Raw genomic sequence first — 14,813 nt, 5'->3', positions numbered from 1 at the left:
GACCATTCAAAAGATTAATTGCAGGCATTTGTGATATTTCTGTCTTTGAGTGTGTAGATGATGACTGGCCAAATAGCAGCATTTTTTTGCGATTATGTATACACTTGGGACTAAAATAATGCCCAGGCCCTAGTATACACCTGGAAAAAGCTTTTCTTTGTATATGCCCAGGGCTTTAAAGGTTTTTTTTGTAGGAGTGTGACTTGCTGACCAGAAATTTGGGTGACCAACAGCTGTCAAAATCTGCTATTATTCTTGATCTTGACGAATTACGAGTGATTGCGAATCTTCAGGAGAGTCTGGTGGGTTGATGATGTAAATGGTGTTGTTCATTGATGTGTTGATCAGTGTGTGTATGTAGGACTGGCTAAGTGAACGGCTACAGGCTGTATTGACGAGCATAGCTCCTGTTGATGGTGGAAAATTGAAGCATAATTTTGATGTGCCTGTAGATCTGTTGAGGTCAGTTGAAGAGTGGTATGTGTTGCTGTTGGGTGTGCTGCATTAGATATGCATTCACGCATTTGTATATTTTGTATTGATGTCTGGATGTGTGTAGGTCTGTTCAGCAGTTGCATCGTGATCTTGTTGGCTTGTCTGAAATGGGGTTGTTGGTGTTGCATCTTGAGATTCGATGCCACTGCTTGTACTTTTTATTACCAGCAGCAAGACAGGTAGAAAGGTCTAGTGATTGGTCATTAGTTTTTTAGTATTTAAAGTGTGTGTGTGGGCGTGTGTCTAGTCAAGCTATGTGTGTGATGCTGATTCTATGGAACCGGATGAGAACGTTGTGTTTCTCAATCAAGATCTTTTGACAACAGAAGACGTGATGTCACAAGCACTCAGTCTACTGAAATTCAAGTAATAGGTTTTAATGTTTTGACAAATTTATAGAAAACGAGTGACTGCATGAAAGGGTGACCCTTTGACAAATTGTAAGTACAGATATTATGACATATGACCAGAGTGGTTGATAACACGATGTGTGTGTGTGTGTGTGTGTGTGTGTGTGTGTGTGTGTGTGTGTGTGTGTGTGTGTGTGTGTGTGTGTGTGTGTGTGTGTTGCACGCATGTGTGATTCAATTGCTTGTGCTACTGTTGTTATGCTGGTGTAAAATTGTCACTAGAGACAGCTGACTGATGTTCTTGTATTCATTTAATTAATATGCTTTGTTAGTGGGCTCAGACTGGACCAGAAATTGAAACCCAGCACATTAATTAGACAAATTTATTCTCTGAACTTGAATTTTATTGATTTTGTTGTAGGTATCTGTTTGAAGGGATTGGTTATTTGATAGCGTCTATTCTCATTTCCAGTACTGCGTATCTTCAGAAAATCAATGCGAATGGAATCAAGAGAATGTATGAAGCTAAATGGCATGTAATGTGGCTAATTTGATGGAACAATGATGTGTTTATGTGTCCGTAGGTGTCGTAATATATTTGTACTCCAGCAGAATTTGACTAACATCACAATGAGTAGAGAAGTGGATCTCGATAGAGCAAGACAATACTTTGAGTTGCTGTTTCTCAGTGGAGAGGTCAGAATGAGACTAATGGAAAGTTTTATGTGGTCCAAAAATTTTTATTTTTGTAATATTTAATATTTAATTTTTAATTTTTAATTTTTAATGTTTAATTTTTAATTTTAATTTTTTACTTAATTTTTAATTTAGTTGAATTATAAGTTTATGAATCAGTGATGTACATTCTAACGTTCAACGCCTTCACAGTTTTATGCAGCCGTTATTCTATGGCTATAGCAGCCTGAAGTTGCTTTCAGAATTTTGAGCAAATATTTGATGTGAAACCAGAAAATGTTTGCTGCCGATTTTAAATACACGCATACTATTAATTGACTCTCATCCTGAGTTGCAATGCCTTCAGTATTTGCACATGAAAACATGACATGCATATACTTTAGTGTAATGTATGGTTTACTGAATGTAAATTTGTATTACAACCATGCTACTTATTCATCTACAACTATCAGCTACAACTATCAAAGACTTATTGATAGTAAGGTAGCCATAACGGTGCTACTTTAGTAGACAGCAGGCGTGTGGTGATTGTTATTTATCAAAGCCACATTCACTGAGAAAGCAAAGATTTTGTCAAGTCAAGACAGTCTTCTGACTAGAACAACACTCAACGAGAACTACCTCACATTTTTTAAAACTTTTTTATTACTATAAATATCAATCTGGCCAAAGGTAAAATACTTAAGTTTTTGTGGCAAAATATTGAGCTATTTGCAACAACACTTTGTGGCAAACTATTGAGGGGTTTGAGTAGATTCCGGCCTTTACTGCAATTTTTCTTTGTGACTTTTGCTAGAGTTTAGCAGTAAGAGTGAAAGTGTGGTACGACTATCAATAACCGAGTTCCTGTTCAGTGGCCGCTATACAGTATACTTTACCGTTCTTTCTGTTGATGCTGTTTTTAGGAGCTGTTGACTGTTGTCGTGGAGCAAGGCCCACAGTTTGAGGAAGCAGAGTATGGACATGCTTTGAGACTGATTGCTCGAAGTCAACAAAGATTCAACGAACAGAAACTTAAGGAAAGACTGATCAAACTTCGAGAAATTCTCCACGAGTTGCTATGATATATGACAATATAGAATGACGTAAGAATTTAGTGATTTTTATGCCTCAATGACGATGTGGTGTTGCACGTGTGATAGTTGGCAGTTTAGGTTGTTAGCATGAAAGTTGAGATTTGGTTTAGTGATGTCTACAGCAATAGCACAGTGGAATGTAGTGAGGAAATTGGTAAGAGTATGGGTCAGAATTGTAGCTCATAAAAGACGTGTATCTAGGAGGTTGGGTGTAAGTATGTTTATCAGTTATGTTATGACCAACAGACCGTGGTACTAGATCTTAGTGCAACGTGATGTGCTTGTGTGTTGTGGAGAGTACTGCTTGTTGCTCGTAATATGAGTTGTATGTTATGGTACGTAGCAAAGCTTGTTTTTTGCGGCACTGTTGTATACTACCGTAAATGGCCGAAAGAGTCCATCCCATTGACAACCCCTGAAGTCGTTACATGGTGAAGAAAGTGCTTGCTCAAATCTGTTAGTCCAAAATCTCTGAATAAGCGCCTATACGATCAGGCACCTCCCGGCCAAGACGGCTGGTCTGTGTAGTGTAGGTTGTAGTTGTGTTCCATAGTGTATAGCGTATACATAGTCAAACATTAACGGCCTCTGCCTAAACGACAGCTCCAGGGCAGTCTTTCGGATGCTAAGCAGCTTAAAATTAGAAAAAGGAAGTAGCAACTGGGTCTCTTTTTTGGACATTTACAGTATCTGACTGGACAGTATTATACTTGAGAAACGACTTTAAGGTATGTTGCGTGGGCTGCCAGAACTAAATCTACATTGAATATATGCAAATGCTAAACACACAATGTAATGAGTAGTGTATTATTATTGTGTGTAACTCCTAAGATGTCACTTTGTGTTGCAAACAAGAGTCTACAAAAAATATGAGTCTACTCACAGTATTACTTATATGCAAATAGTGTGCATTGATTGCTTTGCATGATTACTGCAAGAAGTACTAAAATTTGCTATGGTTGTGGTCTATATACCTATGCTGAGAACACAGTGGGAAATGTTTGTGTAAGTGTTGTGATAAATTTCTGTATCTGATCAAGTGATAATAGGCATGAAGGTTGGTGTTTTCAACACCTATGGCAGTTCTAGTACAATTAATTAAGTGAGCACATGTAGACACAAAAGATTTACTGACTGGGTGTGGACTATGAATGTACCTGATGGTGTTTGTACTGTTACCAGATAGCATGCAAACATGGTTGGGTGGTCTTTACTTCTGTGATATTTTTTGACAGTATTATTGTGGTGACAGGATCAAGTTGAGCAACAAACAGTTAACCCAGGTTGTTTGTTGTTCTGATGCTAACATATTGAGGTACATACTGGCCCTACATATTTCAGACCTAAACGGTTTGGTAAGAGTGTTTCGTTTTATGTTTGATAGCATGTGAAAGTTGTATAAACAGACTGACTGACATTTGGTGGTTGATACAGTGGAGCCTATTGTTTACTCAATTTGACTCTACAATCACTGTGACTGGCTTATTTTGCTTGCTTTTTTGGCTGTGCCCAAAGAATGAATAATAACCTTGGTATCTACTTATGGGGTATGGGTATACAGTGAAGATGCAAGTGTAAGAATCTCCATAGCCCATAGTACAGCTAGATGGAAAGCTATCTATTGGAACACTGGCATCATACATACAAAGATCTTATGGTAGGTGGAGACACAGATAGATGATGTAGATAGATAGGAAACAGCAGGGTATGTGCTAATACCCCATTCCACATACAGTAACTGAAACTACACACAGGTACACGGTAACTACCATTCACACAAAAGTTGTAGTGGAAATTGAAATGTTTCATGTTTGCATGTGTATTTGTCCATTGCTGGGGATGTTTTTCATTGATGTGAGTTCATACTCATGTAGCCCTCACCATGGAAAGCCATGCAACCCCATATTGGTATACTGACAGGTCCATATAGGATTTGTAGTTAAGGTGAAGCTCCTTGGACCAAATGACTGACAATCATCATGCCATAACACCACGTGACGTGTTGTAAATATTGCCCATGTGTTAAGAAGACCCACTACCACTTTAACAGGAGAAATTATATACGGTATGCAAAATCACCGTATTTACAGCTGATTGTTTCAATGTATAGGTTGACATACAAATATTGGCATTTGTAAAAGGATTCATTGAACCTGTTGTTGAAGGTAAGGAGAGAAAAACTCTCTGCACCATCTCTCTAGTCGTTCTTGTACGACCACTAGTAGAGACATCATTGATGGAAGAATCATCAGACGTGTAGACAGACCACTAAAAAGTTTATGTGCTCCTTCATGTTTAATGATGTCATACATTGTCCTAAGAAAGAATGGTTGGTTTACATTTGCTTGAGATCGAGTCTTGGCAACATCAAAAGGACAAGCGAGTGTGCCACCCACACAGCCTACACAAACAAATATAAGTCATGAGATTGCTCTATTTCCTTTTGTCTGTCTCGATCTGCACTAAAACAGCGAAACAGATACTTAACAGTTCTTGTCTGTGGTGAATTTTGAGTTATTTAGATCCTCAGACCAACCAGATGTAATAATGCCAGGGAATGGCTGGTATTACACGTGCGCGTGCGCACACACACACACACACACACACACACACACACACACACACGCACACACACACACACACACGCACACACACACACACACACACACACACACACACACTAATTTACAACATTGCAGGCTAATAGAATGGCTTCAATTCTGCTGCATTCTCTTTATTGGGTTTCGTAGTTTACATGCATGTTCACAGCTCAAACAATTGACCTGACAAGTTTCTGTACGAATACACTTCACATGACAAACTTTCCTTTGAAGGGCAAATGGAACAGCAGTTGATCAATGTATGGTTACTTCATGCTATAGTATGATCACTCTTATTCTTCAATGCATTTTTCTGGCACAAGCAACGATCTCTTGTTTGATGGTACATGTACAGTACCGTAGATCAATGGCATCACGTGTTCACACCATATAGACATGCATGCCATGCAATGACACATACATCAAACTCGATCACATCAAACCCAAAGTGTTTTGTCAATGTGTCTATATCTGTCTCTGTCTGTCTGATGTCTGTTTGTCTGTCTGTCTGTCTGTATGTCTTTCTTCTATTTTCAACATCAACACTACCATACAATGAATATCAGTAAAAGGCATCACAGTTAAATAGTGAGGGCTGAGTTACTGTCTGTCTGTCTACATGCATGTACAACATACATTCCATGCACTTCGATTTCTTACCAGCCACAGCGCCAATCCAGAATTTCGAGCTGTCATTACACGTGCAGTTATAGTACGTCTCGTACTTTTCAATTCCCCAGTAACGAACAAGAAAGAAGGCACCATTGAATGCGATGTCTCTAGACACGGAAGGCCAAAAGCCAGTATAGATGCCTCGTAGATAGGAACGATGCAACTTTTTCTTTTCCTTAAGAACGTCTTTTAAACGACGATCATTAGCTTGTGCCTGTACCATCACCAACTCTGATGGACAATTGATTATGGTGGTAACCGCCCCACCCACGCTCCCAGCCAACAACAACGACACTTTATTGCTATATCCTTTCTTTTGCAGATCGTGAAGACACATCTTGAACGCCTGCAACTTCAACATTTTCTCCGGCATCACAAAGAAGGTACGCACAACCACGCCTACGCATTAAAGCCAACAGTCAACAAAATCGAAGAGTGAAGAACTTGAATAGTAACTGATATGACTAAAACATTACTCCATACCGCTAAAGAGGAATCTAACATGACGTTGACGGGTCAAGTTGAAGAAGTTGAGAAAACTGAAGTTTTTGTTTTGCATGTGGGTTTTGAGCGTGTAGAGAGGATGATGAAAGACATGAGTAACGGCTGCTGCAGTCATATCGACAGAAACCGATAACCAACGCGGAAGTTCAGTATTCTCATAATCCCCCGACATCTGAAGTGGATACGAGATTGTGACGCGAATGGAGGAAGGAGTGGCGAGGGTGTGTAGGAACTAGTACGTCCCTCCTTTTGATATCTATTAGTACTGGACTGACTGAAGATAGCCGACTTATGTTACACTGCACGTGTTATGCAACTTTTATCGAATTCTTTGTTTACTTTCACAATCTGTTTGTTTCGATTTTGCAAGGGAAGGAAATGGTGTGGTGGTGGTGGTGGTGGTGGTGGTGGTGGTGGTGGTGGTGGTGGTGTGTGTGTGTGTGTGTGTGTGTGTGTGTGTGTGTGTGTGTGTGTGTGTGTGTGTGTGTGTGTGTGTGTGTGTGTGTGTAGATGTGGTCCTCGGTCGACTCCTCGCAGACACTTTAAATGTGTGTGTGTGTGTAGTACACAGTAAAGTTTAGACATCAATAGGTTTAGAGATTATATCAGCAAATTAGTCTGAGTACTCTTGTGTTGCCTGGAACTTTTATATTGTAGCTAGATTTTATTATGATGCTATTGGTGTTCTTATGAACGATTGAAAGTTTGACTTTGATAAGGCATTACACGTACATAATAACTTCATTGATGTACCTAACTTTTACTTACAGTGCCACTGTGGTCATCCTGCATGGGAAAGGTATGCCATATATAGTAAAAAAATCCCGCTTACCATAGCCTAGACAAGGTAGGTGTAACAGAGTATAGGTGTGTCAGGAAATCAGTTGAGTAAGAAACCGACATTTTAACTGGTCATCACTCAGCTAGTTGTCAATTCAATGTATAATAGAGTCTTCTACCCTGTTTTGTTAATACCTACGTACCATTACAATCCTTTGTTGAAGTACACTCTGGTGATTCTTGATCCATACTGTCGTCTAATCGAGTCCTGAAGATCAGCTTCCAAGTCGTCTAGAGCCATTGAACACGTCTGTGGGAACAATGAACAGCCCATAGGTACAGCAACCACTAAACTAGAAAGCACAAATACTTAAATTACAATGGCAAACTGTTGTGGTATACTTAATTAGCTTACATGATTCCACTTAGAAGTGTCTGCAGAAGCCATGACTGCCTTGTTCGAAGTTTGAATGATGACGTCCTTTCTAGCAACCGCATGATAACAGGAATGGGAACTAGAAAATTTTGCATACAAGAAATCCCTATCGTTATAGTTGCATGAAAGTCTGATGCCTACTCATTGCTGATGCAGCCATTGAGATACGTGAGATACAAACTTGAGCAATTCCTTTCATAGCTGCTTTCTAAACAAACAACACATATGATGTCTACCTAGCATCTTGCATGATGACTTCAGTAGCCATGTTTAGTAATTAACCTTTGATTGTCCGAGTGGATTGCCTTCCTCATCAGAAACAGTCACACCAGATTTCAACTCTCTATCATGCAGTCATAATCACGCTTACATACAACAGTGAAAGTCAAGTGCCATACTGTTGTCTCATGAAAGGAATGTTAACGCAGTTGGCTGCAGCTACAGCTGCAAATGGCACCCAACGTTGAAGAATCGGTGGAGCAGCCTAGAGATGCACTCAATTACTACTGTGGCATGCACATACAAAGCATACAATGCACATTGAAAATGACTACAACACCCAAGAATCTAGATTGTAGAATAATGAACCTTCGTCATTCTATTAAGAAAAGTAGCTGTTATTGTTGCTGTCGTAGTAGCTGATGCATATGCCACTGCCATTTGCCTATACACAATTTTAATTAGTAAAGTCAAACGTTACATAAGGATACTCTTTGTTGCTTATCAAATTAATTGCCTACAATAATATAGTGCCTGCAAGATACATAATGAGATGAGAAAGAGAGTATATGGACTTCAGTATGATTCAAATATGTTATTATTATGTCATGCTCAACCAGACAGTTGATCTGATTTGTAAAGTCTATTACAAGTACCGGAAGCAAACCCTGCTTCAGAAGTACTTAGACCATCACAGCTGTCTAGAAAGAAGACAAGACTTTACAAAGGATCCGAGTAGATCCCAGAAGCACTGTTTTCTGTAAGTGCTGCAGATTGTGATGACCTGGAATAATGTCCAGCCACTGTGCAATACCTGCGTGCACTGTGCCCAAAGCTCCCAAGACCACCGAAACCACCAGTGCTCGACAATGCCACATGCAGCTTATCTCCACTCGCAAGTCGCTGCACTTTGCCAACTCAGCATGTTTCTTGCCAATGTAGCCATCAGCAGGACAGCTGATATCAATAAGAAGACAAGTGTTTGTCTTCTTATTTCTGAGACAGATGTCTGGACGATTGGCTTTGATCTTCTTGGCAGTGAGGATGGTGGTATCCCACATCATAGTAATGTCATCTGTCTCCACAAGCCTATCAGGATGATGCCGGTACCATCTGCTCTCCACTGGAACTCCAAAATGGAGACAGCCAGCCCAGTAAATGATGGAGGCCACCTGATTGTGTCGATCAGTGTAGTCCATCTGTGCCAAAGCACTACAGCCTGCCACAATGTGGTCGACTGTTTCCAGGCTTACACTGCACATGCAGCAAGTAGAACTGACATCACGATGTAGAATCTTGCACTCATAGTACCGAGTCCGAAGAGCTTGGTCTTGAGCAGCAACAACCAATCCCTCAGTTGCAGCAGGAAGATTTGCTGCCTTTAGCCATCCGTCGTCTCTTTCATGTCCACAGGCGGTTGCTCAGTGAGATGGCGATACTGCCCGTGCATAGGCTTCCCGCTCCAGGACCACACACAAAGAGAACTACAACACATACGGTAATGTCTCGCATTTGTTTCAGGCGCTTGCTGGAAGCCACCTTCAACCTAGATGGATGCATTCCTGTGTAAGCTCTGCGACTTGTCGTCCGAAGCAAGACTCCTCCGCAGCTGTGCAGTAAAGCGACAAGCCATGTGCTTGATCGAGTGTGAAGATTTTCCGGAGTTACACTCCTGTATCATCTGTATGAAAGAATCAGAACTGTCAGCAAGGTAACAGTTCAGCCTCACAATACAAGATTGATATGTTGACTCAATCTGTTGTAACCCCCTACCCCATCACTGCAAGGAGCGTACAGTCGGTCAACGTCTGCAGAAGGATGGTGGACAACGTGCATAGAGAAGAGCTTTCTGGTCCGTTGATTGAGCTACTGCAGGTCCGTGCACCCCAATGAATGACGTCAAAACTGTAAGTGAGAACCGGTAATGCAAACCCATTGATGGCTAGAATCTTGTTCCGACCATACAACTCAGTCCGGAGAACCACCTTCACTCTGCGGAAGTACTCACGACGGTGTTTCCCCCGCATTATGCTGTGCTGAATACCGTTACTCTCATCTACACCCAAGTACTTGTAGACTTGACCCGGTTCCAGACAGTTGATGGTGTCCGTTTTTCCTATTGTCACTCCAGAGTTGTGTCCAGATAGTCTGCCGTTGACAAAGTGTGCAACAGCACATTTGTCCAGACCAAACTTCATCTGGATGTCATCAGAGAAGATACACACTGTGTGCAACAACCCATCCAACTGATCATGGTTTCTGCCATACAGCTTCAGATCATCCATGTAAGTAGATGACTGATGAGCCGACGTTTGGCAGTCTCACCATGCTCAGTGGTCATCCGGTAGCCGTAACCGGTTCTGTTCAACACCTTACTGAGAGGATTGAAAGCCATACAGAAGAGAAGTGGAGAAAGTGAGTCAACTTGGAAAATACCCCTCCTGATTTGCATAAGCCTTGTCTTGATCGCACTGTTCCCGCAAGAAAGCACAATTGATGTCCTCCAACTCTTCATCACACGTGACAGGAACCTGCACAAGAAAGGACTGATCTTTTGCATCTGAAGACATTGAAGCAACGAACTGTGTGGCACGCTGTCATAGGCTTTCTGGTAGTCCACCCAAGCCATGCTCAAGGTCTTGTGCCTGGTCTCACAGTCTTTATTATGTCGTGCTCAACCAGATCAGTCTGGTTTGTTATTATTATTATTATTATTATCTCTTATATTATTGTTATTATCATATATAAACATACTTCTTTGTAATTGGAGAATTTGCATTTCTGTTTGTGTAATTGACAACAGCATTAAATGACTGATTGAAAAACTGCCACATCACAACCTGTACGTTTGATCTAAAGACATAAACAATAGCTGACTGGTGTAATTAGTGACATAATAAATACATGTGTATTTACTTATAGAAGGCAAGCATTCCTCCAACAAGGATCAGTCCACCCGGAACTTGGAATGACATTCTTCCTATTAGAGTCTAAATATAACTTCAAGTTAACTGTCAAGCACACACACACACACACACACACACACACACACACACACACACACACACACAAGCACACACACGATCAACTTTCTAAACACTAAACCAAAGCACTACAATCTCCTCATGAATGAAGTAAACACAGTGCTTCCAAAAGTCATACTAAATAACTATTGCCCTTACATATAGTCACTAATTTGTCACCTGTTTCTCTCCCGTGTCTGGATGAAATGCAGAATTATACAATTTCTGTGCATGCCACACTTGACTGTCAGTTGTCTCTCTAGGCTCTTGTCCAGATCTACATCGGCATCAATATGTTAGAAAGCAAATTGTAATGTAAAATATGCTCAGTCAAAATACATGTGCTGTAAGCCTGTATATACCATTGTACACTATTACAAATAATATTTACTAATTATTTACTAATTAAATAGTATATAGAGCAAAAGCCTAAAGTGTACACCTGTGTACATCACTAGACCAAGCATGCATGGTCTATATCTCATTCTATTTAAGCATAATACTAGAACAACATAACTAAATAACTAACACTATTAAAAGTCCAAAACCCAATCAAATTAAATTGATAAAGATTCTATGAAACAATAATGTCTGCAAAAACATAACTGGAAGATCAATCCCCATAAATCTATGCAAATAAATTAACACTCCCTGATGTTGTACTGCATGCTACATTTTGGCATGTCCATGCACACTGTGACACACACACACACACACATACACACACACACACACACACACACCACACACTGTGACACACACTGTGACACACACACACACACACACACACACACACACACACACACACACACACTACTATGACACACACACACACACACACACACACACACACACACACACACACACACACACACACACACACACACACACACTGTGACACAGACACAGACACAGACACAGACACAGACACAGACACAGACACAGACACACAGACACACACACACACACACACACACACACACACACACACACACACACACACACACACACACACACACACCAGTTAGATCTAGAATCCTTACGTTTATCTATTTTCCAACGTATTAGCCTATTGCAAGTTCGTTTCTATTTTCTGTCTACCTACTTGTATTGTTGTAGCAGTTCGACAGCACTTTGGAGCTCTGCATTGGTTGCAAAGATATTGAGAGGATTCGCCATGTCAAAAAAATGCCAAAATCGTCCACTAAAGTGATCTTGCTTGTAACGTGGCCTTTCCAAATCCAAGCGATCGCCGCTCATTGTGAGTTCGTTGTTCCCGGATCTGTGCACGTGCGCAATTGCGCTCACAAAGTACTCAAATTATGTAGCAGACAAAGCAGACCACTCCCCAAATACAATGACAGCACGTGACCGAATGCAATGGCACGTGCGCGAGTAAACGCACATGCACATAAATTATTGAGGCTTTGACTCTGTACGCTATCTAGTTAACTTTCTTAATTAATCAAAGAAGGCTGTGTCAAACAAGCAGTCAGCAGGAGCTAGAAGGTAAACGTTAGTCTAGAAATACACAGCTGTTGTATTGCTACAGGCATTAAGTTCGTCCAAATTGCTGTCATTGTGAAGATATTGAGTGAACAGTCATCTTGCAATTGTGAAATGAACTGACCAGTTCTGACAAACAAGGACTCTGCAACACAACTCATGATTATCATACGTTATACTGCACTAAAGCAGTACACTCGTATTTTGATCATATCTAGCCTGGAACACAGACATGCAATTATCATGTTAGTACACTGTAGTATGCATAGCAATAGCATAGTAGTTTTCAATAACTCACTGAAGAAGCAGACCAAGGGCAAGAGATATAGATATCTAATGTACACTGTACTACTACTAGTAAGTGACACATGCTTTCTGAAATTATTGACAGCTAAGTTAATTAATTAATTAAGCACACAGTTTGGTTTCTTATTACTTTCTTACCATTACTCATGCATATTTGGATTACAGTGTCAGTCAATAATGCGATGCATTACCAAGTAGGCACACCACATTTGTCTGACAATTGGCATGCTATGCGTCCATGTCACTTGGTATATTACGTACTAACATATATGTATGTATATGTATTGGTCATCACTAACATACATGTATTTGGTCACAAATTGTAGTGTCAAACATCAACCGGCTATAACACCTATCATCAGCTTACCCAATGACAAACGAGAGAAGATGAGTACAGACAAGCATCGGCAAAGCTCGATCGAACAGAGCTAGACCACTGCAACATAAATGAGCACAATATCACTGGTCAACTAGAGAGCAAACTGAGGTCCGACTTAAGCATAAAACTTGATCTGCAAGCTGTAGAGATAGAAACATAGCATACCTCTTGAACGCTTTGCTGCCTCGAAGACTGAACCAACTTTTCGTCTGACTACTATGTTCTCTTGACCTCTTCAATTCAACACCCTCACGTGCACTGCAAAAGTTATCAAACGCAAGCTAACTTTTCTTAGTAAACACATTGGAGTATGCATAAAAAGTTACTCTTTCAAAGGATCTTCCACCTTTGTCTCCTTCTCAGCAGATCTCCTCAGCCTTTCCTCTTCACCCAACATCTACAGTAGACCAACAAATGCGTGTAAACAATAATCTTTGCCAAGTTTCTCTTAGAATATTTGCCAAGTTTCCTCTGGAATCTAAATGTCGTGTACTGGTACTTGTAAAACGTGACCGAACAGCTACAACTGAAAATCATAATAAACAACTGTATAGGAGGTTATGTGTTTGTTTGTGTGCATTCTCTGTATGTACTTGCACCAGATTTCTGTGTGTGACAACAACAATAACAATAACAACAATGTTAGCACAGTTGCGGATCCATGGTTTCTAGCATTTCAGTGCATGGAAACAGCCTATGATACTAAATCGTCTGCTTGATAACTTTATTACACATTCTTAGCAACAAAATGGCTGCATAACACAGTGAAAACTGTATCCACAGTGAATCAATCCACTAGTTCTCTAGTGGACGATAAGTCTTAGTGAGGACTATGTGTGCGAGGGTACAGTGTACTGCCTGCAAGGCATCCAAACTTGATGTTTCTTCACGTTTGCAGTTGACTCTCCTGCGTATATGTGTAACATAAATTGCTATCAATTAGGTAATTACGTAATTAATAGGTAAATAAAGCTGAAACCGTTACAAATTCCCGGATGTATGGATGTAGCAAATGCTGTACGTGTACTTATCTCAAGGCTAAATTTCAGTGCTAAATATCAGTACATCTGCACCTTGCTGCTGACTTCAAGTCTGCTGCGCGTGTTCGAGCTCGTCGCCACATCTTCATCATCTATCAATGACAATGACACCTGCACTCCTTGCCTGTCCCTAGATAGTATAACGTCATAGATCACAAGACTGCAACGCAAACAAACGCAATGCAGCCAAACATGCAACGATGTAGCACAAATGTTTTGTGGCCATGCAACAAAGTAGCAAATTTAATATTTTGCAGCTATTCATTGCATCGCAATGTAGTTCAGTTCAGAAGTTTGTAAGACGAGACGAGACAGACGGACAAACCCGGATGTTTGTCTCTCGTTTTCTACGTTCTCCTCGACTGCTTCAGCCAGTTGCTCTTCAACACTGCTTTCATCGCTGCTCGCTGTTGACAAGCGTCCCTCTTCGTAGTCGACATCAGCAACGTGTTCGCGGCTGACAGCAACCCAAGACTCTAGATCGCACAAACAATAACTTGCTTCATTACAAAATTGACAAAACAACTTGCTGCAAATAGATTACTAACCACTGCAATCACCGTTCTCGTCTTCCACCGTTTCTGCGTCCATCACAAATGACAGAGGCGGTGCACAGTATCCGGGATAGTAACCGGAGGTAAAATGAATTAAATTAGCTGGCTACAGTACAGTAGATGATAGACATAATTAAACTGATATACAACCGTCAGGTTTTCGTATAGTGCAAACAT

At 40.5% G+C, this 14,813-nt stretch overlaps 4 protein-coding genes across 4 annotated transcripts in view; 1 reads left to right on the top strand and 3 right to left on the bottom strand.

Annotated features, from left to right (window-relative positions):
• Positions 1-2,863, top strand: part of LOC134197451 (exocyst complex component 4-like) — a 15,861-nt gene extending 12,998 nt beyond the window's left edge. Inside the window, exons 22-28 of the mRNA XM_062666785.1 lie at positions 195-302; positions 362-462; positions 560-674; positions 743-861; positions 1,267-1,362; positions 1,430-1,541; positions 2,447-2,863. Coding sequence (XP_062522769.1) covers positions 195-302; positions 362-462; positions 560-674; positions 743-861; positions 1,267-1,362; positions 1,430-1,541; positions 2,447-2,605 — 810 coding nt within the window. The 3' untranslated portion in view covers positions 2,606-2,863. The remainder of the gene's footprint in view (positions 1-194; positions 303-361; positions 463-559; positions 675-742; positions 862-1,266; positions 1,363-1,429; positions 1,542-2,446) is intronic.
• A 1,664-nt stretch (positions 2,864-4,527) lies between these two features.
• On the bottom strand, positions 4,528-6,600 carry LOC134191463 (uncharacterized). The gene is made up of 3 exons (XM_062660080.1): positions 6,373-6,600; positions 5,878-6,288; positions 4,528-5,018 (listed from the first exon to the last, which is right to left on the bottom strand). The coding sequence occupies exons 1-3, from the start codon at positions 6,563-6,565 to the stop codon at positions 4,762-4,764; spliced, it is 861 nt and encodes a 286-aa protein (XP_062516064.1). The 5' UTR covers positions 6,566-6,600; the 3' UTR covers positions 4,528-4,761.
• Positions 6,601-7,147: 547 nt separating this feature from the next.
• Positions 7,148-12,118, bottom strand: LOC134183515 (sideroflexin-2-like). The gene is made up of 10 exons (XM_062651078.1): positions 11,957-12,118; positions 11,032-11,128; positions 10,745-10,818; positions 10,583-10,681; positions 8,198-8,273; positions 8,008-8,093; positions 7,892-7,952; positions 7,751-7,817; positions 7,589-7,688; positions 7,148-7,526 (listed from the first exon to the last, which is right to left on the bottom strand). Exons 1-10 carry the CDS (start codon positions 12,109-12,111, stop codon positions 7,379-7,381), a joined length of 963 nt encoding a protein of 320 aa, XP_062507062.1. The 5' UTR covers positions 12,112-12,118; the 3' UTR covers positions 7,148-7,378.
• Positions 12,119-12,232: 114 nt separating this feature from the next.
• LOC134192307 (uncharacterized) lies at positions 12,233-14,702 on the bottom strand. Its single transcript, XM_062661032.1, has 7 exons — positions 14,631-14,702; positions 14,408-14,558; positions 14,116-14,212; positions 13,369-13,439; positions 13,208-13,300; positions 13,031-13,099; positions 12,233-12,502 (listed from the first exon to the last, which is right to left on the bottom strand). Exons 1-7 carry the CDS (start codon positions 14,671-14,673, stop codon positions 12,454-12,456), a joined length of 573 nt encoding a protein of 190 aa, XP_062517016.1. The 5' UTR covers positions 14,674-14,702; the 3' UTR covers positions 12,233-12,453.
• Positions 14,703-14,813: the final 111 nt, after the last annotated feature.

The sequence above is a fragment of the Corticium candelabrum genome, chromosome 1, assembly GCF_963422355.1.
Source record: "Corticium candelabrum chromosome 1, ooCorCand1.1, whole genome shotgun sequence".
NCBI lineage: Eukaryota > Metazoa > Porifera > Homoscleromorpha > Homosclerophorida > Plakinidae > Corticium > Corticium candelabrum.
The sequence above is the reverse complement of the archived record's forward strand: the minus strand, read 5'-3'. Positions and strand labels throughout refer to the sequence as shown.